General features: G+C 41.1%; 1 protein-coding gene across 2 annotated transcripts in view; it reads right to left on the bottom strand.

Annotated features, from left to right (window-relative positions):
- The window catches only part of LOC148014335 (uncharacterized), a 41038-nt gene extending 27278 nt beyond the window's left edge, over window positions 1–13760 (bottom strand). The window contains exons 1-2 of one of the 2 annotated variants that reach the window (XM_087666206.1): window positions 12499–13760; window positions 10653–12060 (exon numbers count right to left, since the gene is read on the bottom strand). In XM_087666206.1, coding sequence (XP_087522332.1) covers window positions 10653–12060; window positions 12499–13471 — 2381 coding nt within the window. In that variant the 5' untranslated portion in view covers window positions 13472–13760. The remainder of the gene's footprint in view (window positions 1–10652; window positions 12061–12498) is intronic. The other variant, XM_087666205.1, reaches the window with a different exon arrangement.
- Between the last annotated feature and the right edge of the window lie 1361 nt (window positions 13761–15121).

The following is a 15121-nucleotide window of genomic DNA, read 5'->3' as shown; positions in this document are numbered from 1 at the left end:
ATAAGGAGATGGCTCCACTACCTTCATACAATAAGCAAAGCAATCCCACACGCTACTAGAATAAGTGCCTAAGGATATTGAAGTGTGTGTGTGTGGACTGATCTTATGGAGAATATGTGAAGAGTTAAAAAAAGATAATGATGAGCTTAGCAAGACAAGCAAGCAAGCATGGAGAAACAGTCGGGGAGAACTGCCATGTGTAATGCCACGAATATGCATCCTTTGCCCAATGCCCTGGCTGCTTTGGGGTGGGACGCCTTGGGGTAAAATAATATATACGTTAAGGGTCTATTTCTCAATCTTCAATTTTGAGTCCGAGAGGCTGACGCACACCCTTGGTCCAATGCCTTGCCCTTTCTGGGGTGATCACTTGGGCTCCCTTGGTAAGATCACCATCGTCTCTATAGTCTTGGTAGGTCATTGGGCAGCCAACATGCATCCTTTGCCCGACACCCTGACTGCTTTGGGGTGGAACGCCTTGGGGTAAAAGAATACATACGTTAAGGGCTTATTTCTCAAGCTTCAATTTTGAGTCCGAGAGGAGGGTTTGGGCTAAAAATGCATTAGCCTAACTTGAACAGCCCCAAAACATGCTTAATTAATGAAGAAAACCTTTTATTTTATTTTTTTTTAAACAATCCTAGAGAGTTACTGTGTCCCATATGCAAAACCCTAATTAGGGTGCTCCAAACTTTCTATAAATAGGCATCCCACCACTCCCCCTCAATCTCATTTTTACAAATTTCAAGTCCTCACCTTGCTACCAAAGAAGAAAGAAGTAACTACTTATATGAGCTAAGTGCTCTTATGACCACTACTATTGCGGGGACAAGTAAACTTTGATATAAAAGATTTAGTCACATTAGATTTGTAATGTTAAAGGAGATGCATGAACAAGGTATGGTTACTCACCTGCTAGCGAGAATAAAATGAAAAAACCATATGAAGCTTCAATGATGGGCAAGCAATAGAGAAAGACATTTGTACAAGAAAGCAAGAATAGAGCAAAAGCTCCTCTAGTATTGACATATATTGACTTGTGTAGTAAGACGTATACACAAGCTTTAGAAGGGTCTTTTTTATTTTATGTTAACTATCAATGACTATATCAAGAAGATGTAGGTGCACTTCATTTTCGATAAGACCTGGACGTGGGAGGATATCGCCGTCCAAGCTAGCCATTGCTCTCTACAACAGTCTGACGCCTATTACCAGCTTACCATGTTATCAACCAACCTGTGTTTGCTGTCTAAAGCTCCCGCCTACACATTTTTCTCTCTCCTAACTTGTGTTTTTAGTCTCTCTTCACCTGCGTTTTCAGTCTTTCTCTCTCTTGCATTGCCCTCTGCATCAAATCCAGCCTTCCTTGGCTACGTGTCCTGGTGTTCCATATCTAGACATTGCCTCGCTACATTTCAAGACTCATTCGGAGTATGATACTCTCTAGCTCATTACCCCTGCCCTAATCCTCACGATACACGAGTTTGTGATACACTATTCACTCTCTCCATAGTGTGTTTACTGCATTAGCATTGTATATTCAACAGTCATTTATTTCATTATTATCAGTGTTCATTGTCTTTGAGTTACTCAAACCCTAACTATGTTCTGTGTTATCAATTTGTGCTTTGTCATACGATTGGTATTGTGTTTTTTATGTTTAAAGCATCTCATCACACGAGAGACACATATTACAAGTGGTATATATGATGACAAGGTATGTTTCTTGTCTGATACTCCTGCTCTAGTTTTGTGTTGGGGGGATCTTGTCTGCAAGGATTTTTAGTGGTTCTAATGATTGAAGTCTGAGAAGCTACCACTCCAAGTCTATGGCACATACATTGTTGGAAGCTAAAACTTTGTAGCCCGAATAAGCATCAAAATTTTGATTGATAGTAATTTTTGTCAATTTAATATTTCATGTTGATATTATCATCAATTTTAATGTTAATGTGATATAGAAGTTATTGTGCTTGTCATATTTAATGTTTGCATTAGTGCTGGCATTATGTTTACTGTTAGAACAAATTTTACTGTTAGTCTTACCTTCATGTCAAGGAGAGAGAATAACTCCAAATCAATCAAGGAAAGAGAAGATTGATAGAATCTCTGGCATTCAAGAGAGGGTAAGGCTTGGGACAATATGCTATCTTGGATTCACACATTCTAACACTTCTGAAGTAGTTGGGGAGAGAGAATTTATGAAACAATTAAGAGAGAAAGGTTGAGGATACTGAGTGAGAGAATAAGAAAATAGAGACTCTCTATGTGCTCTGTGTGTGTGTGTGTGTGTGTGTGTGTGTGTGAGAGATGATCCCTCTGTGTTGTTGCTCAATCATTTGATGGGATAGCAAACAATGGTCTAGTGGGACATGCACAAGGTCATCTAGCAAGACAGCACAAGGCAAAACTATCCGTCAGTTTGACAACTGATAGGATGGGACGACACAAGCCAACAGCTTTGCAATTGAACGCTTCCACGTGATCATCCTCTCAAACATAGTTTTTTTCTTTTTTTGTCTTCATTTTGTTGGATTGGGTTGGGTTTTTCTTTTGTTCTTTTTTCTCTCTTTTTTCTTGGGGTTGGGGGGAGAGGAGTACGTGGGGACAAGGAGGAGGAGGGGAGGGGAGATGGGTAGCAGTTTTTTATTTGATGGGTTGTGTTTTTTGATTTGTCATGTTACGTGGAAGGCAGTCTATATACCTATAAACAACGGCAAAACTTCTCTTATGCCACATTTATTTTATTCTTTTGGAAAGAAAGTGAGAAGAGAGCCTTGTAATAATTTTTCTCATTCTCCTTTTCTTTTCAAACAACTATTCTTTTCAATCTTTGATATTAACAAAATTGCCCCTTGCTTGCTCCACCCAAAAATATATATATATATATATATAGATTGAACAAATTTGCATTAAATGCACTCTGTTTAGAGTCATGTTTACTACAATGCCTTGTTTCTCTCTCAATTCTAATCAGCACTCATTCTCACACGTTTTCTCAATCTTGTTATTTTCCCTCGGATTATACACTCCCTCACTATCAAGCTTCTTGCGGTGTATTTCCTTTTGATGCACACGGTCCTATTGAACCTCAACACATGGAGAATGCGCCTCCTCTCAGACCCAAACACACACTTGGGCAGCATCTCGAAGTTGCTTCTTCCTTCAAACCCAAACACACACTCAAGCAACATCTCAAAGCTGCTTCTTCCTTCAAATTTGATGGAGCTTCGTCACTTTTGGCGATTCTCCGAGCTCAAGTCAAGGACATACAATGACAGTTGACCAATGACAATTGGCAAAGCTACGCACTCCCCATTTTCCGTTTGTGCCCACAACCATGAGAAACCTAATCCCTTTAAAGGGAAGCAAAAGGAATGCAATGAGAAAAACATTGATTCATGGCTAGCCAAATGGACGGCACATTTTGATTTGTATTAGTTTGATGATGCTCAACGTATCGAGCAAATACAAATCAGGTTACAAAGGAATGTGTATGCTTGGTAGGTAGAGCCACACCCCAAGCTAGAGACATGGGTTAATTTTCCGTTTATGCCCGCAACCATGAGGATATTCTCTCTTCAGTTCCAACCTAATCCCTTAAAGGGAAGGAAAAGAAATGCAATGAGATGAACATCGATTCATGGCTAGCCAAATGGACGGCATATTTTGATTTGTATTAGTTTGATGACACTCAACGTATCGAGCAAATATAAATCAGGTTACAAAGGAATGGTTATCTTACCAAGGGAGTCCAAGCAATCAGCCCACACACGACAGGGCATCAGATAAAGGGTGCTCATCAGCTGCCCAAAGGCTTACCAAGTCTTTCAAAGGTGGGTGGAAGACAACTTAAGATCTGCCCAGGTGTGCTCTACACAATCAGATGCCTAGAATATGCTATATTATCAGAATGTGCATGAAACAAGCCACTTGAACAGTGTCCCTGGTAGAAAAATTGTTCACTTGTCCAAGCGCCCTTTACAAAGATGATGAAATCATGCAATGCAAAGGAGAAGGTACAACAGGGAAGGAAAGACCAATATCGAAGATAAGTGCTGAAACCTGTAGAATACCATGAAAGGGAAGGAACCCCCTCTCAACCCTGGATGTCAGTACCGAAGGAGGAAGAGGGGCTTGATGTCAATCTTCTTGCAGTGTCGAGAAACATAATGATGAAGATGAAGCACCCTGACTCGAAGAACAAGGTATTAATCACTATCATGATAGCATCAAGAGAGATGTGGTGCAATCTGCCTTGGGAGGGAAAGCCTCCATGTTTTTGTGTGTGTGTGTGTGTGTGTGTGTATGTGTGTGTGTGTGTGTGAGTGAGAGAGAGAGAGAGAGAGACCAACTGAGTGCAACAAAAGACTGAAGAAGGAACATCATGTACGTCCATCAACGAATCATTGCCAATGAAATGCCTAACGAGGTGAAGTGGTCCTAGATAGAGGTGGTATGTGGAGGACTTCTTACGAACTTGATTGTGCAACCTCGCGTGGTGCAAGAACCAACACTTGAGCTCATAGAAGATCGGCAATCAGGGCAACAAGATAATGTGCTAAATAAAATGTAAGTATTTTTTTAGGTAGCTTGTTTAAGAAGAATGTAGCATGATCGCCATCTGACTTTGGTGACTGGTAGTAGCAAACTTAGCGAAATAATCGTCTATATTCGGCCAACTTGACTTTCACATTATCATGTTCCTTAATGGAAAACTCATGAAGCTAGAAGTCAAGATTTATAAGCAGAGTGCGATCTTGTGCTGCATAGCAATCAATGAGATGATACTAAAATGAGAAGGCGAGAGACCAAGGGTATTGAGGGGGTCCAGGGATGCCCATTACAATCATCCCATGGTGAAAAGCACTCACTTGTGGGCATGAGGAAGACAGTGTGTTAAAAGATGGCATCTCCCTTAACAACATACCATGGTGCAAAGAGGTAGTGAAGTGAGGATAGGTGGAATATGGAGTGAAGAAAGAGAAAGTGCTAAGAGCGGAGATGGAGGATCCATCTCCTAATGTGTTGGATGTGGAAGGGGATTGCAATTTGAGGTTTTAGAATGAAGAAGAGAGGAAAAAGAGGTGGGGATCAAAAAATGGTGGGATAGGAGGGATTTGAGAAGACTGATTTACATGCTCAAATGAAACAAAAGATGTAGATGTACGTGATGAAGAATGTCTCCTTTGAGAGCCCCCTCTATAGAAGTTTACTTATTGAAAGTCATCATGACCTTGCACAACAAAAGGAGAAATTAAAGACGGTTTTGCTTCATACAACTCAAAGGGGTTATATGAACCTAACATTGGACCAGCTAAGATGACAAAGATGGGTCACCAATCCTCCAAAATGTCATATATCCTTCATAATTGAAGAGGTGATCAATCTCACCAACCAGTCCGAATGTAGTAGCAAAGCCAATAGAAAGGGTGTAAACTTGATATACCTAATGCGTAAGTACTCTTCAAACTCCTCTATCATGTAACTAAAATTTGGAACAAGAGAAGAAAATGAAGGTGTGAGGGTGAAGGTGGAGTGTCTCTTTCTTGCCAAGTCCATAATGCCTTCTCAAGGTCTCCAATGATGAAGGAGCCTAATAAGACATTGTGGGAAACGTGAGGTCTCTAAAACATTATAAGTTAGTTACATGTCATTCATGTACCTCGCACAAAACCAAGCTTTCACAATATCCACAGGATACTCTTTACAAGATCATCAACTCTAATACCATGTGAAGATATACTAGGGTTTGCACCGAGGAAACACATAAAGTATGGCCATGACTGCATCACAAAAACTCAAATAGTGACGTGAACTCAAACCCTAAATGCAAAACACAAAAACACATACACAAACACAAACAAAGAAGAAAGAGAACTCTAAATTGAACGAATCAATGCTGTAAATGAAGGAAAGAATGTACAAGAACCTCAAGGGCAGAGCTGTCCAACAACAAGTGGCTCTCATGGGAATAGATTGAGGGAGATGTCAATGTGTGTCATCCACTTGAGATGAATCCCGAGTGCAATAACCTTGAGTCGGAGTGAAGGCTGATGAAAAAAGTGCTGAAAACACAAAAACGACGTATTGAAGATGATGGCAGCTAATCACAGACACCAATGGAAGACTAGGTGACAGTGTAGACCATGTAGTAGCAATTGCTTAGAGCAAAAGCATTCTCCCAAATTAAGGTTTTGAATGTGAGACACAAAAACTCTCTAGAACCTCTCCCCATTTGATGAAACTCTTGATAATTTACATGTTTTGAGGCTATTTTAAAGAGCTAATCAAAATGTAATGTATTCTTAGCTTAGCACGAAAAACTCAGAGATATGCTCAAGAAATGGAATCCATATACCAAACACAAGACAATCACATACGACAGTGAGTCATTGGCTGCATGAGCATTGGCACCCACTCCCCCTCTCCGATAGGGCCTACACTACAATCTGCAAATGATAAATGAAATGACTGTGGAGAAGGAAGCTGAAAATAGCACAAAAAATATATTGTATAGGTGATCACATCGGCCAGCAATAAATGCTAAGATCCCCCATCATAATGACAAATGAAAAATGCCTAAAACAATCAGTAATGCTCATCCCACTGAGGCAGATGCCTAGACTCACTCATGAGCTAACTAGACTGCTAATATTAGATGACATGGAAATGACTTTGTTGTCACATCTACTGTCCCCGAAATATGGCATTTTCTACACTAGCCTCCCCACCTCTCATCTTCAGAGCAATATTGTTTAAAAGGAGAGTCCCCAAGGTTATTGAGTGGGATGCATGGCATAAGACACAAGATCAAGTGGAGCAAAATCGACTAGCTATAATTTTGAGGCTAGCACGTCAAAGAATGGCCAAAAGTCAAAAAGGAGCAAAGTGATAAAGACAAGAATGAGAAGGCCAATGCCCACATTTTGGAAGAGCCTCCTAAAGCCATATCTACCATAGCCTTATCTAGAATCTCCATCTACATTTGCAATGTCCAAAAAACCCCATATGAGGCTTACTTTGGGCAAAAGCTTTCTTTTGCACATTTTCCAATATTTGGATGTGAGTGCCTACATTTCATGTGTTAAAGGAGAAGAAGGGCAAATTACATGCCAAGTGACAAGTCCAAGTTAAGAAGGGTTACTACCTAAACAATGCTAACCCATGCAAGATGGCAATGAGTCATGATGCAATCTTCCATGTGAACACATCCTCTTCTATATATTCTCCCCCAATTGATGCATCCAAGTCTCACAATAACAAGAAAGTACAAGGAGCTAAAAGCGTGACTTAGAATAGTAGTAGGCTGAAGCCCACCCACCTTAAAGAAATAAATTCTCTCATTATAAAAATTTTCTAGTGTACTAAGGAATTTGGATGCATGTAAGGAGACCTATATCCTGATCTATCGCATCATTTTTCTCATGTCACATCCTTACTTTTCTTCTTTCATTTGACTTAAAAGGACCAATTGTTTAGCCTTTCTTTTTATGAAATTTTTGCATTCCTTAGGTCCATCTATCCATCTTTCACACATGTGAACACATGTGAAAAAAGGGTGGAGAGGAAAGTCACAAGTAGGGGGGCGATGAGAAAAGTTTAACAATAGATATCTTCAGAGTGAAACAAAGGAAAGTGGCAAGAATGCAATGGAGTAAAATTACAAAAGCATGTGACAGTAAAAATGACAATTGGCAAGGCTACCAAGCCATCACCAAGAGAAGATAAAAGTGGACAATAAGTCCAAGGATGAAAAACAAGTAAAAAAGGTTGTCAAAGTGACTAATACTTTTGATATTGGGAGAGTAGACCCATCACATAAGGATGAAAGAAACATGGTCAAAGGCCTAACTGACAATGATGATTTCAAATGATGAGCAGATCAATAAGATGTTTTTTACGAAGCAAGTAATAGAAGGGGAAAAGCACCTTGGGAGCTCTCCAATAGAAAAGGAAGATCAAAAACCTACAGAATCGCCAAGATATGGTGCAAGAGATTGATGCCTCACTCTAAAGCTATTCTAGCCATTAGATCTTATCACCACTAAGTGACGACTACCAAAATCAAGACTTTGTTAGCATAGCGCAGTCAAAGATACATCACTTAAGGTACTATTGCACGAAGCACTTAATTCAAATTTGACAAGGTGTTAATTTGTGAATTTTGATGGAAAAATGCACAAAAGGCCCTTACAATCATATCTTTGAAACTGAACTTAATATCATAGTGGCAATGTATTTAAGCAAATGTTTATACCATCATAAGCTCATGATTCAATTAGATTTGGAAAAAGTGTTCGATAGGGTACAATGGGATTGTGTGACGGAAGTTATGATTGTGTTTTAGCAAAACCTTGTCAAAAGTCATGAGTTCCCGTCTACAACAACAAATATATTGCATATTAATGTGTCACCTATAAAAGAGTCAAGTTCCAATGCTATGTACTACGAGGGCAAGGAGCAATAGAAAGGCAAACAGGATTTCTAAGGGCAAGTGGTTGTGGACAACGCTTTTCTATGTTGCAAGCTTTCAAATGATATATTTTGATGTTCCTAAAGCCATTGCCTTAATCTTTTCACTAACTTCAAGCATTGAAGTGATTTGGTGAAAAGTGTTTATGGACAACACTTTTTTATGTTGCAAGCTTTCAAATGATATATTTTGATGTTCCTAAAACCATTGCCTTAATCTTTTCACTAACTTCAAGCATTGAAGTGATTTGGTGAAGGAGTCTACAAAGGGGTTGGAAAGACAAACTAGTAAAGAGGGAAACAAATTTATAGTCTATGGATAGTATTTCAAGAACAGCAATAGTGAGAGGCATGCAAGTGGCTACATCCATGAATACAAATGCTTTGGGGGACCCACAATTCTAGTCTAAACATAAAATTCAGCATTGTTCAAAGAGACAAGTACGCCTTCCATCCTAAACATGGTTTGGGATTCTGCAAAAAGCATTTAATATGGTGGGCACCCCAAGGGCCATGCTTGTTGATGTGAAAAACAAGGCTGGAAGATTTCCAGCAAGTGGATATTTCCAGCACAAGTTACATTTTACTACAAGTCAATATTTCCAGCACACAACTGAAAGATCTGGAAAATGGGATACCAAGAACAACACTATCTCTAACAACCTTACCCATGACTGTCTTCCTCTTGTAAGATATAAAAAATTCCTTATCAATTTACGCTGTCCCGGACTGTTATGATTCCTATGGTTCAAGAAAGAAGAACCTAGATCCCTTGCCTCTATCAGTTGGATAAGATATCCCTTGCCTCTATCAGTGGATATTTCCAGCACAAGTTACATTTTACTACAAGTCGATATTTCCAGCACACAACTTAAAGATCTGGAAAATGGGATACCAAGAACAATACGATCTCTAACAACCTTACCCATGGCTGTCTTCCTCTTGTAAGATATAAAAATTTCCTTATCAATTTGAGCTGTCCCGGACTGTTATGATTCCTATGGTTCAAGAAAGAAGATCCTAGATCCCTTTTTCAAGGGCCTAGGTATCATAATCTTCTAAGCATATGAGATTCAATTTCTTTGCTGCAGCTGTGGAACCGCTCCAATCAGACTACTTTTAGGGGATAAGCAAGGGCAAGCTACAGATGCAAAACCGGATGGATGGAGTAGTCTGTTCAATACCGGCATGTCTTTTGGGCCCTTGAAACTTGATATTATGATTTACCTCAGATGTAATGGTGCATCTCAAGAGCCCTTAACTCTCCAAAGACATGTCAAATAAAAAATTCCTTATCAATTTGAGCAGTCCTGGACTCTTATAATTCCTATGATTTGAGAAAGAAGATCCCCAGATCACTTGCCTCTATCAGTTGGGATAAGATATCCTCTTCCAAAGCCTTCCGGGACCTAGGTATCATAATCTCTCTAAGCATATGAGATTCAATTTCTTTGCTGCAGCTGTGGGACAGTCTCCAATAAGATTGCTTTTAGAGGATATGCAAGGGCATGCTACAGTTGCAAAACTGGATGAATGGAGTCTCTTCTCATATGGTAATTATAAGCTCCAAAGTCCCTTCAATACCTGCGCATCTTTTGGGCCCTTGGAACTTGATATTATGATTTACCTCAGATGTAATGGTGCACCATGCATCCCACGAGCCCTCAACCCTCCAAAGACCTGTCAACGCTCATACTGGAAGGCGGTTATCTCAAATTAAGCTTATGCTGATCATAGAAGCTTTTACCATTTTCAAGAAAGTCAAGTCTGTTTTTGGACATTCAGAAATCAAAACACAGCTACCCCCCCTCTGCTCTCCCTCTCTCCATATCCAATGCTAGGATGACACTATGGTTAGAGAGAAATTTCTGGCCAATACTGAGGGATACTGGTGACAATGCTGGTTTGTCTAATTGTTGAGATCTAACCTTCTGGTCAGTCCCAAAACATTTGGTAGTAAGTTTACATGGCTAACACCAATAGGGTTTCTTGGGATGCTGTAGCAAGCATTTCATGACAACAATAGGTGAACATAACATGTAACCAAACAAGTGAATTTTTGTCAATATTCTCAACAAACACTGCTTCCTCTCTGTTTGTGTATGGTGATAGTTGTTTTTTTATGTATCTCTTTGTTGCCCATATTGGGAAAGAAAACAATATCAAACACTACTGACCGTTCATGCTTCTTGAATTTGATGCCTTCATCCTTGAGTTTTCCGTCCCTGCCTTTGAGAACTTGAAGATCCTCGTCTTTGACTTTGTCTTCCCTTCGTTTGCTGTCATCTCTGCTTCCACTCTCTTTGGTTCCCCTGGATCTTTGATCTTTTTCTCTTCCTTCTGCAATACTCACATCCTGTGGCCGCTCTACCTTGTCCCTTTCCCTCTGCAACTTGCTAGCTCTGTTATCATCTTCCTGATCTCTGTCACTTTTCTGTTTGTCATATTTTCCCTTCTCTACAGCAACCTCCCTGTCAGCCTCTTTCCTTTGTCTGCCATTATCATCCTGTTCTTTTTCATTTTTCTTTTTGTCATAACCACTTTTCTGATCTGATATGCCGTCGCGATCTGCCTTGTCCCTGTCCCTCTGCAACTTGGTAGCTCTATTATCACCTTCCTGATCTCTGTCACTTTTCTGTTTGTCAGATTTAACCTTATCTACCACAATGTCCCTGTCCACCTCCTTCCTTTGTTTAACACTGTCATCCTGTTCTTTTTCGTTTTTCTTTTTGTCATAACCACTTTTGTGATCTGATATGCCATCACGATCTGAGCCCACTCTATGTTTGCCACCTCTTTCTTTGTCATCTTTCAGCTTTTCCTCCTTATACTTATCAAACTTGTCACTTCTGTCCTTGAACTTCAGCCTATCATCCTTGTCCCGTTCTCTTGCCCGGCGATATTCACCTGAATCCTTTTCTTCCTTGTTGGCATCAAAATGTTCTTCACTCTTAGGATTCTGGACTTTGAACACTTCCTCTTTAAGGTTTGCCTCTGGATGCCTTTCTTCTTTGTGCTTACCATCCTTGTCTTTATCTCGCACCCTGCTGTCCCTTGACTTGCTTTCCTTGATTTTTAGGTCTTTGTTATCTATAACATCCCTCTCTTCATCTTTTTGCCTCTCATCCCTGTACTTCTCAACTCTGGGAGTCCCTTCAATTGTTTCTTCCCTGTCCCTGCCAATTTTAGCCTTTTGATCACGGTCTTTATCAGCCTTGCGCCTCAGATCCCGCTCTTTATCTAACTTCAGCTTTTCCTCTTTCTGCTTGTCTTCGGTAAGCTTACCTATCCTATAAGCTTCATCTCTGTATTTGCTCTCACTCCTCTCTTTCTCTGCTGCCGATCCATCATCCTTATATTTTTCATGACGATGCTTTTCATCCCTGTGCTTTTCATCTCTAGAACGACTCTCCACCTTAATCCGATCATCTTCCTGATAATGATGCCTTCTGGCATCTTTTCCTTTCTCATCATCCTTCCGTCTATCTCTATCTCCAGATTCCTCCCTCCGCCGACGAATCCTATTTTCAAGTTCTTTTTCCAGTTCTAGATTACGATGATCATTCTGAAGTACCCAACCTGTACCTGTGGCAAAAGACCAGAAAGCTATTGACCACCAGCACACTTCAAGAAAGTAGGACAAGTTAGCTATATGAAATCATGGAAAACAAAATTGAGCTATGAGCCTTTGACCAAGCAACCCCAGCTTTTCTTCAATTCAAGTTCATCTCAGTGAAGAAAAGTTTCCACAAGTTGAAGATAAAAAACTACCATGTATACACAATCCTCTACTCTCTGTGTTGCGTTTACAGCAGCAATGAGAGAGAATTAATATCACAAGTAGGAACCTAAAAAAACAAAAGATACCAATGCTTTGCCAACAAAAAGCAAATCCCTTCCCCCATCCCCAGTGCCAAGATTTACCCAAAACTCCTGGAGCCTTGAGCTCAGACCACAAGCTTTAATTTCTCCTATTCCAGCTTCAGAGCCCTTGCATCCACACAGCCTGTTATATAAACTTACCACTGCTTCCTTTTTCAGCATCGCTCGTGGCCCTCGAATGCTCTGCTTCAGCAACACCAATGTTCAGAACCTCTTCCACTTTCTTGGCCTTTGGTTGTGCTTCATAAGTCTTTCCCCTTTTTCTTTCTGACTCGATAACATTTGCATCCACTGGAACAACCTGCTGCAGTTGGAAATCTGTAGCAAAGTCCTTCTGTACAGTACCCTTTTCCCACCTTTTAGCTGCACCTGCTTTCCGAGAACTGGCTTTGGCATCTCCGACTGCATCAATCCCTGAATTTGACCCTCTTGCATGCTCTGCACTACTGCCATCAATTTCCACATTGGATCTGTCCATTTCGTTCCCCATGAATTCAGAAAAGTCCCTGCGACGGCTGGCCCTGTTTTTGAGGCGAGTGCTGACATCAGCCTCTACCTGCCCTGCATTTGGAATTACTGCCTCAGCAACTGCTGCTTTATTTTTTCCTTTCCTGCTCTTTACCTCGCTTTCATTTTTCAACTCCTTGATGGGCATGCCATTCCCAAGCTTCGAATTCACATAATCCTGCACCTGGGATCCATCTCGGGCAAAATCAAACTCATCACCCTGGGGCTGTCCTCCATCCCAGCGATCTAAAGAAGAGGGGTTGGAAGCAGAGACATCTGCAGCAGTGCAGAGGTCCGGTGCAGCATCCTTCCTGCGCTTTGAGGCAACATTCTGTGATCCTTTCTGCGAGTCCTGATGACTCTTCCGGCTGATTCCATGGTGAGAGGGGTCTGCATTCTCAGCCATATCCGGTTTCAGCAGGGAGGGGCCTTCAACATGAGGAGGCAGGGGCTCCATCCGCCATGGCGAGCAAGAATCGGGCTCGGGGAGGGGCCCATGGTGGAGGCTGGGCTCGCTGTCAGAGTCAGCGCAGTCCTCGACCTTCTGCTTGTGGTGCTGCTTGTGGGAGCGATGGCGGGAGCCTCGGTTCTTACGTCCGGATGCCATGGCTATGATGCTTCAATCTGCATCCATGAGAGGGACGGAATGGCGCAGGAGCAGGAGGAGGGGCAGGGCAAGGGCCGGCGCAGGGGTTTAGGGTTGGGGCAAATTCCTGTTACAGGGCGGATAAATGGAAAAGGGGACTAACACAGGCACACAGGCACACAGACACAAACACAGAGAGAGCGAGGCAGAGAGAGAGAAAAGAGACACGCTAAGGATGCTTTCTCAAGTTCGAAGACAGAAGGGCATAGGCATCATAGGCGTATAAGGATGCTTTCACACTCCCTTAGACATGGAGCTGCAGTGGATGAAGGAAGGAAATGGATTGTCAGCCCTGCCCATGGCCCATGGCCCATGGCCCATTGCCTTTCAGGCAGGTGCCCGGGCATTGTGTGCGCGATAGATGTAGCGTATCTACAAGACAAAGGAACCCCAATCATGAACAAAACTAGTCTTGCTTGGTCAGTTTCTGCTAAAGCTAGTTACACACCTATCCGGGTTGGTTGTCCTCCAACAACAAAAATGAGATATTTAGCTTTCACACCACACCCGAGCAGGTTTAAATTTATAAAGAATGCTAGTTAGCATGTCTACTGGTGACTAGTGAGTTAGTAAAGCTTAGGTCTTCCTAGTGCAAATAGCACACCTTTTTCGATCATGGGCAAGGTGGTCAAGCCGAACAAAATTGTCATTCACATATAACTTTTTGCTTTTTCTAGCAATTGACAAGTAAGCACGATGCCCCTATGCTATTTGTTGGGCAAGGTGATCGAGTAGGAAAATTTGCCTTTCGCATACAATTTTTTGCTTTTTTTGGCAATCACCTTTCCTTTTGTTGCCTCCATCCTTCCCCTTTGCAAGACTAATGAGTAACTTGTAATGCCAATATTATTGGTTGACGTAGTGATGCTATGAGCGAAAAAGCAAGAGTGATTAGATTAGTTAACAAGATGAATGGGAAAATAGTATGGATTTTTATGAGTGTGTACTGTGCAAAGCTATGCCATGTGACATGTATGGTTAAGAGTTGGCACAGTTCTATCTTAAAATTATAAAGAGGACTGTGTCTTCCCTCATTCACCAAGGGGCAAGTTGTCCTAATGTATATGTTTCAAAGTTTAAGTACTTGTTCATGAAATTGCCTATATATTGGCACTTTATGTGCAGCTTGCTCCTTCCTCGTATTCTCATGCTTGGAATGGTCACTTTATTGCATTGACCTACAATTATTTTGATGCTATTATTCCTTGTTTTGATGACTTTTTGAAAAGCATTGAGAAAAGAAGAATGGATGCTTAAAATGCTTGCAAAATGTGATGAACATTTAGAATGCTAGTCAAATGCCATTGCTCATTGATGGGCACGTGTGACTTGAAAAGCCATCCCTAGTGGTCCAATGTTCATCCACGATACCGTAAATATATAGATAGCGTGTATTTTGATGTGACACAATACAACAATAGCATTACTCATGTCGAAGATACTACTACATCTTACTTGGGAGGGTACCTTCTTGGCATCCTTATTGGGCAAGGCACACATACTCTTGCATGTGAGCAATAGAGGGGAAAGGGGCATCATGGATGACTCTGAGATTAATGATCTTATCAAGGTTGATTCCACCATGTAGAATCGATTATGAGGGTTACACTT

The sequence above is a fragment of the Lygodium microphyllum genome, chromosome 25 (genome assembly GCF_053477565.2).
Source record: "Lygodium microphyllum isolate KBCC chromosome 25, Lygodium_microphyllum_v1.1.10, whole genome shotgun sequence".
Lineage (NCBI taxonomy): Eukaryota > Viridiplantae > Streptophyta > Polypodiopsida > Schizaeales > Lygodiaceae > Lygodium > Lygodium microphyllum.
This window is presented reverse-complemented; position numbering and strand designations above follow the sequence as displayed.